Source organism: Schistocerca cancellata, chromosome 2, assembly GCF_023864275.1.
Source record: "Schistocerca cancellata isolate TAMUIC-IGC-003103 chromosome 2, iqSchCanc2.1, whole genome shotgun sequence".
NCBI lineage: Eukaryota > Metazoa > Arthropoda > Insecta > Orthoptera > Acrididae > Schistocerca > Schistocerca cancellata.
This window is the reverse complement of record NC_064627.1, coordinates 416,785,795-416,799,228: the sequence shown is the minus strand read 5'-3', so window position 1 is coordinate 416,799,228 and position 13,434 is coordinate 416,785,795. Positions and strand designations below refer to the sequence as shown.

At 43.3% G+C, this 13,434-nt stretch overlaps 1 protein-coding gene across 1 annotated transcript in view; it reads right to left on the bottom strand.

The window, feature by feature from the left end:
• The window catches only part of LOC126161861 (aquaporin-11), a 235,266-nt gene that overhangs the window by 115,136 nt on the left and 106,696 nt on the right, over window positions 1–13,434 (bottom strand). Inside the window, exon 2 of the mRNA XM_049917977.1 lies at window positions 1,661–1,851. Coding sequence (XP_049773934.1) covers window positions 1,661–1,851 — 191 coding nt within the window. The remainder of the gene's footprint in view (window positions 1–1,660; window positions 1,852–13,434) is intronic.

Below are 13,434 nucleotides of genomic sequence, written 5' to 3'. Positions count from 1 at the left end.
CACCTTTTATAAGCTCACATGTATCCTAAATTTGCAACAGTCTGTAACGCTGAACATGACAGATACATGGTTAGACAAATAAGAAATAGACAGTTGAAACAAATGACCTATCATAGGACAGAGTAACTAAAAAAATATCAATTTCAAGATGCTGAGAGGTTCTCCCTTCTATTCTAGTCTCGTACTGTTCATGGAAAGAAAGATTGTCGGTATGCCTCCGTGTGGGCTCGAATCTCTCTGATTTTATCCTCATGGTCTCCTCGCGAGATATACGTAGGAGGGAGCAACATATTGCTTGACTCCTCGGTGAAGGTATGTTCGCGAAACTTCAACGAAAGCCCGTACCGAGCTAGTGAGCGTCTCTCTTGCAGAGTCTTCCTCTGGAGTTAATCTGTTATCTCCGTAACGCTTTCGCGATTACTAAATGATCCTGTAACGAAGCGCGCTGCTCTCCGTTGGATCTTCTCTATCTCTTCTATCAACCCTATCTAGTACGGATCCCACACCGGTGATCAGTATTTAAGCAGTGGGCGAACAAGTGTATTGTAACCCACAGCCTTCGTTTTCGGGCTGCATTTCCTTAGGATTCTTCCAATGAATCTCAGTCTGGCACCTGCTTTACCGACGATTAATTTTATATGATCATTCCATTTTAAATCACTCCTAATGCCTACTCCCAGGTAATTTATGGAATTAACTGCTTCCAGTTGCTGACCTGCTATATTGTAGCTAAATGATAAAGGATCTTTCTTTCTATGTATTCGCAGCACATTACACTTGTCTACATTGAGATTCAATTGCCATTCCCTGCATCATGCGTCAATTCGTTGCGGATTCTCCTGCATCTCAGATCAATTTTCCATTGTCACAACCTCTCGATATACTACAGCATCATCCGCAAAAAGCCTCAATGAACTTCCGATGTTATCCACAAGGTTATTTATATATATTGTGAATAGCAACGGTCCTACGACACTCCCCTGCGGCACATTGAAATCACTCTTACTTCGGAAGACTTCTCACCATTGAGAATGACATGCTGCGTTATCCGCATTAATCGCGGCACTTCGCGGGTTCGCGTAAGAGTTCGAGCGTGGTGTGCATCTGCACTGCAGTGACAGACACAACACTTATAATTAAGGGGAGAACGACCAACTGATCACTTCGGTGCAGATGCGAGAATCGGCGAAATGCTGCGACTGATGAGAATAATGGGCAAGGGTTCCACATCAGCAGTGTGTAGATAAGTTGAGAAGTTGGGTCTGATGGGAGGCATGCTAGTAGAGTCCATGTGGGCACGATGACCACAGTGTCCAGAAGGGGCAGTGGTCAGCACATCTGCCTAATCACTAGGAGACCCGGGTTCGATCCCCAGTCTGGCACAAATCTACAGTTTTCCCCATTGATTTAAACAATGCCCACCAGCAGCTAATTTCAGTCATTTCTTTGTATCTTAATTTATAGGGACTGCGGGAAGATAATGTCCTCCTCCTTTCTGACCTATCAAAGAACTGACATTACATGTATAAAGCTTTTAACAGGTTAATTCATTTGTAAAGTAATGAGACGTTTGAAGTCGTTAAAAACGTGGGAGATCGATTCTTTGAAGAATCGGGAGTTTTCATGTTAACCAGAAGAAGACAGATAAGGGAGTACGCACCGATGATGAGTTCGAAGCAGCTGCCGCAGAGCTCGGCGGCAGCGACGGCCTCGAGCGCGAGCCGGCGGAGCAGCGGCTGCTCGAAGAGGCGGAAGACGACTCGGCGCAGTACGGCGGCCAGCAGCGCCGTCAGCAGCAGGTAGCTCACCGACACCGCCAGCGCAGGGATCGCCATGGCCACGCCCGCCTCCCTGCCGCACACACACCACACCTGCTGAGACCGCTTTTCGTCGTTACCACACTACATCTATATCTACATGAACACTCTGCAATTCATATTTAAGTGCCTGGCCTTCATCAAGCCACCTTCACAATTCTCTGTTATTCCAATCTCGTATAGCGCGGGAAGAACGAACACCTTTATCTTTCCGAACGAGCTCTGATTTCCCTCATTTTATCATGGCGATCGTTTCTCCCTATGTAGGTCGGCGTCAACAAAATGTTTTCGCATTCGGAGGAGAAAGTTGGTGATTCCTTTGCAGCGAAAAGCATCTTTGTTTTAATGATGTCCATTCTAAAACCTGTACCATTTCAATGACACTCTCTCCCCTATTTCGCGATTACACAAAACGTGCTGCCCTTCTTTGAACTTTTTCGGTGTGCTCTGTTAATCCTGCCTGGTAAGGATCCCACACCGCGCAGCAGTATTATAAATCAGGACCAAAAAGCGTAGTGTAGGCAGTCTCTTTAGTAGATCTGTTACATTTTCTAAGTGTCCTGCCAATAAAACGCAGTCGTTGGTTTGCGTTCCCAGCAACATTTTCTATATTTTCCTTCCAATTTCAGCTGTTCGCATTTGTAATTCCTAGGTTTTTAGTTGAATTTACGGCCTTTAGATTTGACTGATTTATCGTGTAACCGAAGTTGAACGGATTCCTTTTAGCACTCATGTGGATGACCTCACATTTTTCGTTATGTAGGGTCAACTGCCAATTTTCACGCCATTCAGATATCTTCTCTAAATAGTTTTGCAATTTGTTTTGATCTTCTGATGACTTTACTGGGCAATAAACGACAGAGTCATCTGCAAACAACCTAAGACGGCTGCTCAGATTGCCTCCCAAATCGTTTATATAGATAAGGAACAGCAAAGGGCCTACAACACTACCTTGGGAAACAGCAGAAATCTCATCTGTTTTACTCGATGAGTTTCCGTCAAATACTACAAACTGTGACTTCTCGGAGAGGAAATCACGAATCCAGTCACATAACTCAGACGATATTCCGTAAGCACGCAATTTCACTATAAGCCGCTTGTGTGGTATAGTGTCAAAAGCCTTCCGGAAATCCAGAAATACGCAATCAATTTGAAATCCCTTGTCAATAGCACTCAACACTCCCTGCGAGTAAAGAGCTAGTTGTGTTTCGCAAGAACGATGTTTTCTAAATCCGTGCTGACTCTGTGTCAGTAGGCCGTTTTCTTCGAGGTAATCCATGATGTTCGAACACAATATATGTTCCAAAATCCTGCTGCATATCGAGGTTGATATTATGGGACTATAATTTAGTAGATTACTCCTACTACCTTTCTTGAATATTGCTGTGCAACTACTGATAGAAAACGCGAGCACATAAGCCAAACAAAACGTCAGGACTGCATAACAAGAGAAATAATCAGGGCCGGTTTAAGGATCAACCATCAGAAGCGGTCGATGGAGTGCCAAGCTGAGCGGCACAAAATTTATTTGTAGGGAATCTCATAATTAGTAGCATAAACAGATACGGGTGTAAGTATATGTTAATACGTTGTCAAACCATATTAATGTGACCATCTGTCAAGAGCCTGCATAACTACCATTTGCACTGCCACACTTGCAGGAAGAGAGTCAGTTTTGTTCCGGAAGGTACCGAGAGGGACGTTGAACCACGTCAACTCCAGTGCCGTAGCCAGCTGCGCTAGTTTTTTCTGTTCAGAAACTACAGTGCGAACAGGCCGCTCGGGGTGGTCGCATAGATTCTCGATTGAGTTTAAATACGGGGAGTTTGGTGGCCAGGAGTGTACTGTAAAGTCGTCCTGGTGCTCTTAGAACCACGCACGTACACTGCGAGCTGCGAGACACATTGCATTCTCCTGCTGGTAGATGCCATTGCAGCGAGTAAAAACAAACTTCATGCAGTAGTGGACGTGGTCCGCTATGATAGATGCGTACTTGTGTAGATCCATTGTGCCTTTCAAAAAGACGAGATCACACAGGGAATGTCACGAAAACATCCCCCAGACCAGATAGCTCCCTCCTGGTTTAGGGTTCTCTCAGACGTTTTACGCCAAACAGGCCAACTGCCATCTGTTCGATGGTGGACAAAAAGTGATTTATATGCAAAGGCCATCTGTCGCCACTCAATGACGTCCAACTACGTTCGTCGCTGATGAACAGCTGTCAGCATGGGGGCATGAACCAGGTGCCTACTGCTAAGGCACTGAGGCACTGAGAAAACACTGTCGTTAGCCTCTTGGTTCATCCGGGCGCTCAGTTGCTCAACAGTTGCACGTCTCTTCGCCCGTGCACATATCCATGGTCGTTGTTCACTCGTGTCCTCTATGGCCTATGGCGCGCCACAGCTGCGTTGGTCTCTGTTTTAGATAGCGCCATTTTGCTATGCATGGTATGCTTCAACCATGGGGACACGCGAACAGTTTACAAACGTAGCCGTTTCGGAAATGCCTCTACCCTTGAAAGCGACCATTATCGAGTGGAGCTTAAAATTTGTATGCTCTATTTCTACAGGAATATTGGCGAACAGAAGAGATCATAATATGCTAACCAGCCTGAGATCACGAAGTATAACATGGTCAGTTTAATGGAAGGTAGTACTAAGTACTTGTACCAACAACGTCTGGCAAACAAACTGGTGAGTGCAGAGAAAACTCTTGAAGAGGGATATAAACCTACAAAGAAGGCCATAGATGAAGCAGCGAAAGACGCCCTTGAGAATGTGAGAAGAAGATGAAACCACTTTGGTGGGACGTAGAAATAGCACAGATGATTTAAAGGAAAAAAGAAGCTTATTCGACGTTCCTAAATGTGAATGACTACCAAATTAGAGATAGAAGTAGGACAGTAAACAGAGAAGTATAAAGAGAAGTGTTAAAAAGGATAGATCTGGATAGCCGGCTGCTGTGGCCGAGTGGTTCTAGGAGCGGAACCATGCTGCTGCCACGGTCGCAGGTTCGAATCTTGCCTCGGGCATGGATGTGTGTGACGTCCTTAGGTTAGTTAGGTTTAAGTAGTTCTAAGTCTAGGGAACTGATGACCTCCGATGTTAAGTCCTATAGTGCTTAGAGCCATTTGAACCATTTAGATGTGGATACGCGAGAGGGTGATTGGTGGGGCTCGTAGTGCTGAAGCATGGAGAACAATCAAGTCAGCGTGAGTACCAGCTAGTGATAAGCTAAATCATAATAATAATAGCTATGGTAAATGAACAACGTATTTTGACGATTTATTCCAATTAAATCGGCTTGAACTTTCAGACAGATGTGAGGTGAGTATGTAAAAGGAGGAGTTACGGCGTTTGGTTGTGAAAATTCTTCAACAGGCTGTAAGAGTTGTAAGATCAATAAGGCACCAGATAGGGTCAATATATCGACAAAATGGTTCAAATGGCTCTGAGCACTATGGGACCCAACATCTTAGGTCATAAGTCCCCTAGAACTACTTAAACCTAACTAACCTAAGGACATCACACACTTCCATGCCCGAGGCAGGATTCGAACCTGCGACCGTAGCAGTCCAGCGGTTCCGAACTGCAGCGCCAGAACCGCACGGCCACCGCGGCCGGCCAATATATCGACAGCTGGTGAAATATGGTCCATAGAAATTATTGGAGGTGCTAACGAGGTTGTTTGAAAGAGTATTAAATGGTGAAGATGTTCCATTGGCATGGGAAACATGTTATATAAGACTGGTGCATATGAAAAGGTCACATAAGGAGCCAAATAATTATAGGGGATTAGCAGTGATCCCTTGAATTGGAAAAATATATTTGAAGGTAGTGAAAGATATGGTAGAGAAAGAAAGAAGTCACAAGCAGCAAGAAGAGTCAGCAGGTTTACGAGCAAGAAGGGCGGTAATCGATAATGTCTCCACATTGAAACTAATGTGTGAAAAACGCAGAAAACTTGGACTGGAGACGCATGTTGCACTGACTGACCTAGAGTGAACATGCAGTCATGTACTCACAAAGAAACTGGGGGAAAAGTTGAAAGACATAGCCTTAGATCAAAGATTGCCAAGGGCTATAGTGGAGTTACTGTATAAGGAAATAACACAGCTAGAGGAAGGATAAGAAATAGCTGGACAGAAGAATTCGACATGAATAAGGGTCTACGGCAGGGATGTGGACATTAAGATGGAATTAGGAGCAGTCTTGCAGATTGGCATAGAAAACGCCGGTTTATGTGACTGACAGTAGAGAACAGGAAGATATTTAACTTGTACTCTGTAGATGACCAGATTGTTATAGCAGAAGATTAAGATGATCTGAGCTATATGATACGAGAACTTAAACTTGACCGTTGGAACGGTAAAAATCTGGAGGTTGATAATGGAAAAGGCAAAAATTTTGGGGCATCATGTAATAAACTGGACACAAGTAATGATGAAATCACTTAAGGATTAATAAGGAATGAACTGTAACAAGGGCAATGAACTCTGTCCTGTGGAACAAAAAGATAATAAGAACAATGAAGAAGAGAATGTATAAGACTGTAATCCAAAAATCTGACACGTTAGCAAAAACTGAGATGGAATACTTAAGACGAAGCTCAAACTGTACAAGGATGAATGGGATCAGAAATGACTTAATCCGACAAAGGCCGAAGATGGATAGGGATATCTGTAATGACATGTAACAAAAACGGCTGACGTGGTTTGCTCACGTTAATAGATAAATGAAGGCAGGGTACCAAGTAGCATACTACGAAGGATACCATGCCAACGGTAGAAAAGGGAACGCCAGCAAAACAGCTGACAACATGATGTGAAGGAGGCAATGGAAGCAAGGGGTGTGAACGTTGAGGAAAGTCAAAACAGAAGAAGCCGGCGACTGGAGGCGGAAAAGCGGATACAAGAAGAAAAACAAGAAGAACACATTATTTTTCCACTATTCAAAATGCGAATGGAATAGAACAGAAAATAACTAATATGGGCACAAAGAATGCTTCATCATTCACTATACAGTGGCCAGCAGAGCATACGGGCTGGAACAGGTATAAGTGCAGATATTTTTGTATGTGGTGCCTTAATATACAATATTTGCGTCCGTCGTGCGGAGTGCCGCGCGGTTTGAGGCGCCATGTCACGAAATGTGCGGCCCTCCCGCCGGAGGTTCGAGTCCTCCCTCGGGCATGGGTGTGTGTGTTGTTCTTAGAATAAGTTAGTTTAAGCAGTGTGCAAGTCTAGGGACCGATGACCTCAGCAGTTTGGTCCCTTGGGATTTCACAGACATTTGAACACTCCTTTTGCGTTCACGCGTCCACATTACAACACCTGACCTGCTGCCCAGAGGTAAATAAACATAATGGCTTGCTTTTGTCACATGTGCTTCGAGGTAGTAACCAATCTAAGAACATACAACTTGTAGTGTCCATGGTTTGAAAATGACGCAAAACTGATGTAATGTTCTTTAGTACACTATCCTCAGACAGCAATTGAAACATTTGCACTTACACAAGTTACACTCAGTATATGCATGAGGGCGTGCTGAAAAGTAATGCCTCCGAATTTTTTATTCTGTTCTCAATATCGTTTGAGGTATTATATGTCATGCACATTACTCGGCCGAATTTCCCATTTCGATGATGCAAGTTACAATCCGCTTGAGTGTTCCAAACTGTTACATTTAACATGGCGGTTGTGTAATGTAACTATGTCAGTGCGTGATAAACAGCGTAATGTAATCTAGATTCGAATTCGAAGAGCTCATCCACACATGGTGGACCCTCTCCTTCAGAATGGCAATGCCAGACTACGCACGAGGGTTGTGACATCTGCAACAACCGAAGCCTTGAATTCATTGTTACAGAATATTCTCCGTACAGTACAGACTCGGCGGCATCCGATTTTCATCTGTTTCCGAAACTTAATGATCAACTTCGAGGACTTTGCTTTGGAAGTGATGAAGTGGTGCAAGAGGAGATGAGGTTGTATCTCTGTCAACAAAGTCAAACATTCTATATTGACTGTATCAACAAACTGGTCTCTCATGGGAAGAAATATCTTCGTGGCCCGGGTGACTATATTGAGAAATGAATATGTAGACATGAAGAATAAATATGCAACTGTTAATAATGTCTGTTTTATTCAAAAAGCTTTAAGAATTTTCTCACACAAAAGTACTTTTCAACCCTTCCTCACACCCTCATACGAGACAGAAATTGAAATCACAAGAATTTTACTATACACGGTGTCCGAATGTAGGTTTATAAAAACAGAAGAGACTGGGTGTTGTGTGATGTCCTTAGGTTAGTTAGGTTTAAGTAGTTCTAAGTTCTAGGGGACTGATGACCATAGATGTTAAGTCCCATAGTGCTCAGAGCCATTTGAACCATTCAGCCAAAAACAGAAGATAAACATTTCAATAAAGCATCACAAAATTGGGAAGTCACTTCCTGAACGACACATAGCTATCCCTAACAGTAACACATGCTTGTCAGCGAAGTGGTACACTCTCTATGAAGTATTACAAGATCTCTGTCGTCGCGTATGTGTAGACATGACTGACAACACAGTAGGCGCCCCGTTCTAGAATTCGTGATCTAGGAGTAGCGTCTTTGATCAGTAATCAAACCGTCCTCGATCCCGGGTTTGAAGTCAGCTACTGCCTAAACTTTGAACAAAAACCATCAGCAATGGCGACCGAAAACTTCCGGTAAAAGAAATCAACCTTACTCAGCCAACGGTGGAGGAGCGAACAGAGGTTCAGGGTACTCTTTTGCCTTTAGAATGGGAAACTGCCCCTGAAGGGGAAAGAATCAGCAACGACCAACGGCATGAGGATGCCGAAGGCAATAGAAATCACTGCATTAAAGACACATAATGTGTATCCATAGGACATGTGGCCTGAAATCGAGAGAGCGCCATGATGATCTCCCTATAGGCAAAAGATTCCGGGCGAGTCCCACATTCGAATCTGTGGGAGGGGACTACCAAGGGGGAGGTAACTATGGGAAAAAGACTGAATAACCAAGCAAAGGATAACATTATGCGAGTCAAGGTGTGGAAAGTCTGAGCGTGGTAGGGAAGCTAGAAAATCTGATAATGATAGTGCTGAGATTCAGTCTGGATATAGTGAGGGTCAGTGAAGTAAATGGAAGAACACAAGGATTTTTGGTCAGATGAGTAAAGGGTAATATCAACAGCAGAAAAATTTGGTATAACAGGAGAAGGGCTTGTTATGAATAGAAAGGTAGGGCAGAGTGTGAGTGCTGTGAACAGTTCAGTGACAGGGTTATTCTCATGAGAATCGGCGGTAAAGCAACATCGACAATTATAGTTCAGATATACATGCCGACGTCGCAGGACGAAGATGAAGAGAGAGACAAAGTATATTAGGATATTGAACGGGTAATTCAGCACATAACGTGAGATGAAAGTCTAATATTCAAGGGGGATTGGAATGCGGTTACAGGGAAAGGAGTAAAAGAAAGGGTTGAAAGAAAATATGGACTTGCTGCTAGGAATGAGAGAGGAGCAAGATTGAGTACTCCAATAAATCTCAGTTAGTAATAGCGAATACTCCGTTCAAGAATCAAAAGAGGAGGAGATATACTTGGAAAAGGACGGAAGATACGGGAAGATTTCACTCAGATTAAGTCATGATCAGGTACTGGATTGCAAGGCTTACCCAGGAGCAGATATAGACTCTTTTCGCAATTTTGTAGTGATGAAGAGTAGTCTGAAGTTTAAGATACTAGTCTGGAAGAACTATTGCGCAAAGAAGTGAGTTACGGAAGTACTGGGGAATGAAGAGATACGCTTGAAGTTCTCTGAGGCTATAGATACTGAGATAATGAACAGCTCGATAGGCAGTTCAATTGAAGAGAAATGGACATAGCTAAAAAGGGTACTTAGAGAAGTTGGAAAGGAAAACACAGGTATAAATAAGGTAACTGCGAAGAAACCATGCATAACACAAGAAAAATTTCAGCTGATCGATAAAAGAAGTAAGAACAAAAACGTTAAGGGAAATTTCAGAATACAGAAATACAAGTCACTTAGGAATAAAACAAATACGAAGTGCAGGGAAGCTAAGGAGACATGGCTCCACGAAAAATGTGAAGAAAAAAATCGGAACGACTGACACGACGTATAAAAAGTCAAAATGCTCGTCGAGAGTGCAATGAGAATTCCAGTGTTAAATGCAGAGGAAAGCGAGGATAGGAGGAAAGAGTACACTGAAAGCCTCTATTATGGGGAAGACTTGTCTGCTAACGTGTCAGAAGAAGAAACAGGATTCGATATAGAGGAGATACGGGATGCAGTATTAGAATCAGAATTTAAAAGTGTCTTGGAAGAGTCAAGATCGAATAAGGGCGAAGGGATAGCTAACATCCCATCAGAATTTCTGAAATAATTGGGGGAAATGGCATCAAAACTTTACAGAAGCTCTCCTGCGAACCCCAGAAGTTTGGAAGGCAGGAGACGAGGTACTGGCAGAAGTAAAGCTGTGAGTACCGGGCGTGAGTCGTGCTTCGGTAGCTCAGATGGTAGAGCACTTGCCCGCGAAAGGCAAAGGTTCCGAGTTCGAGTCTCGGTCGGGCACACAGTTTTAATCTGCCAGGAAGTTTCGTATCAGCGCACACTCCGCTGCAGAGTGAAAATCTCATTCTGGTAGTAAAGAATTTGTTTGGTGGTTAGGAATGACGTTCTTCAAATATTTAGGAGCTGTGGAACGTATTTAGGATTCATCTTTCGTTGCATCTTTAATTGAGTGACGTTCTTTGAAATACAGAATAAGGGACGTACTACCGGCGAAGTGCTCCTGCCATTGCACTCTTATTCGGGACGACGACAGTTCAAATCCACATCATATCATCCAGATTTAAGTCTTACACAGTTTCCCTAGATTACGTAAGTCAAATGACGGTATGCTTTATTTGAAAAACATACGGTCGACTTTCTTCTCCAGTGCAAGCTTATGCTACATCTCTAATGAGTTGGTCGTCGACGGAACGTTAAACCCATTCAACAACCATGTTATGATACTTCAGAAATCGCAATCCTCAACACACCGTCAATTCTCGCCTGTAATCTATCGGTCTTCTGAGAATCAGCTGAAGTAAGTCTGGTAGATAATGTAGTAACTGCTGACTGGATGCAGTTCGTCTTCCCAACTGACACTTGGTCTGTAGAATTAAGACAGGTACACTCGCTGGTCAGTCCTGGATATCTTCAGCTATGAGAAATTAAACTGCCATACATGTTCGATGTAAACGTGCATTACTGTCCATCAATGTTAAGTCTTTACCAGCTGTACACGTGAAAACTGGGAGCAGTCCCACATAATGTACTACGTTTAGACATAATCTGCATGGCTCAAAGACGTAAAGCTGCGTGCATCCATTCAATAAGTTATCCCCCCTCCCCCCCCCCCCCCCCACACACACACACAAGGATATCTCAGATACCAAACTGGTCTCTTCCCATGACGCTAATGGATTGTGCAGGCTACTCTAAGACTGCCAAAGCAAGGTACAGGATTGGCAGTTGATCTGCCCCCCCCCCCTCCTTCCCTCCACCTAGAAAAAAAAATCTTTGCAAACCGAACCGAGGCCTCATGCGAATGTGCAACGAGGATCATTCTGCAAATAAAATCGGGATTCATCTGTGAAGATCATACTCCTCATCTCGCTCGTGACTAACTCTCGATGTCACTGAGTCCTGGTCCCATCTCTGCAGTGCAGTGAGCAGGTCACACATTACCGAACGGGTAGCGTATAGATCGACTCTGAGCCTCTGATGCGAAGTTTGTCTGGAAACTGTAACTCCTGAGGCAGCTGTATACTTCCTGGGCTGTTTGCCAGCAGTGATATTGAACTTTTTTCCAGTTAAGTTCAGGTGACGGTCCCTTCGTGAAATGAGAAGGGGAGAGTGTTATACCTACAGTGCAACTAAAATTACGTGGCTAGTGACGCAGTCACTTGGCGCTACCGTGTTGCTACATCGGCTGCAGCTCGGTTAAAGGCGATAGGCATACAGGCAGGTCACTCCACAAGTACTGAAGTGCTGTTCATGTAACGCGGAGCAATGTGGGAAGTGGTTGCCGTCAGATGTGGCTTGAACAAGAGAAGCTCTGTCCGCAGCTGATTTACAGTGCTTAAGTGACCAATTATTAAACTGAGGCAGACGACGCGTTTGTAGGACTGAATTTACACTCGTGACCTAACCGAACCACAACCTCTTGATGTGCAATGCATCCAAGTAAACGGCAGTTATCAACATGCAATAGCACCAAGAACTTCAATTTCCCCCTCTTTTGGTTCCTTATGTTACGTTGTCCAAGTATTACACTACCACTTTCAGGTGTCTGGATGAATAGTTTGCCGAATGATTGCCGAGATGGTTGACCTCTATTGGGATATCTTGCCGCATACACCATACAAAAACGAACTGCATTGTCCTTCCATTCGCCATACATCACGACCACTTCTGCTTTTTCTGCATTGATAAATCCCATGGTCCACTCATGACCTACTGCTTGGACCGTCACACACTAACTAATAAGCAACTCGCAGTGCACTCAAGGAACATACATGCTCACTGTAAGCAAACATAAAAACATCGTACCTAGCAAGTACACAGGTTAAAAGGCACAAACAAGTGTCAGTGTGGAAACTTTTCAAAATACGATAATTCGTAAATGATTCACACTAGACCTCTGAAACAAACAGCACTGACATTCTAATTTACTCTACTTGTAGTCTGTTAATGTCAATAGGCCTTTCTCCATTTAAAAAAAGTGTATGTTTGTACAAAAAATGCACTTTCTAAGGATTATTCCAATTTGTTTATCGCCTAACAATACGAGCCCCTGACTGCCAATCCTTTTTGTGAAAACAGCACACCATCAATATGGTTCAAATGGCTCTAAGCACTATGGGTCATCAGTCCCCTAGACTTAGAACTACTTAAACCTAACTAACCTAAGCACATCACACACATCCATGCCTGAGGCAGGATTCGAACCTGCGACCGTAGCAGCAGCGCTGTTCCGGAATGAAGCGCCTAGAACTGCTCGGCCACAGCGGCCGGTGCACATAATCAATATCACTTTTCATTTCTGCAATATTTGCGGTGCAAGTTGCAGATGATTCGCCTTGTATAGCATTACTTTAATTTCTTAACGAAGTTCCCTGCATCGAAAATGGAAGTTTGTGTTACTTACCAGTAGCTTCTATTTAAAAATGTATTTAACTTGTAACTGGTGTGTGACAGAACTTCTCCTAAACTTGATTTCACTTACTGATTTGAGTATTGTTGTGTAGTAGAGGAATATTGGAATACGTAGACTGTTAAATACTGACACTATTTTGTCGACTGCAGTAGTTTTAAATTTGAATAGAATATTTGTTCCTAGGTATATGACCATGTTGCATCTTGGAACAGTTTTTTACTTTTTCAGAGTAATTTTTGTACTTGCAGAGAAAGACTGCAGTACGCTTAAAGTGAATGCTATGATTTCAAAATGGAATCAGAAAATATATTAAACTTCTGTTGCACGACTGGCTAGAGAGGGAAGTCTGAAAAGTGTTCCATGGTACCACACTCTCACCC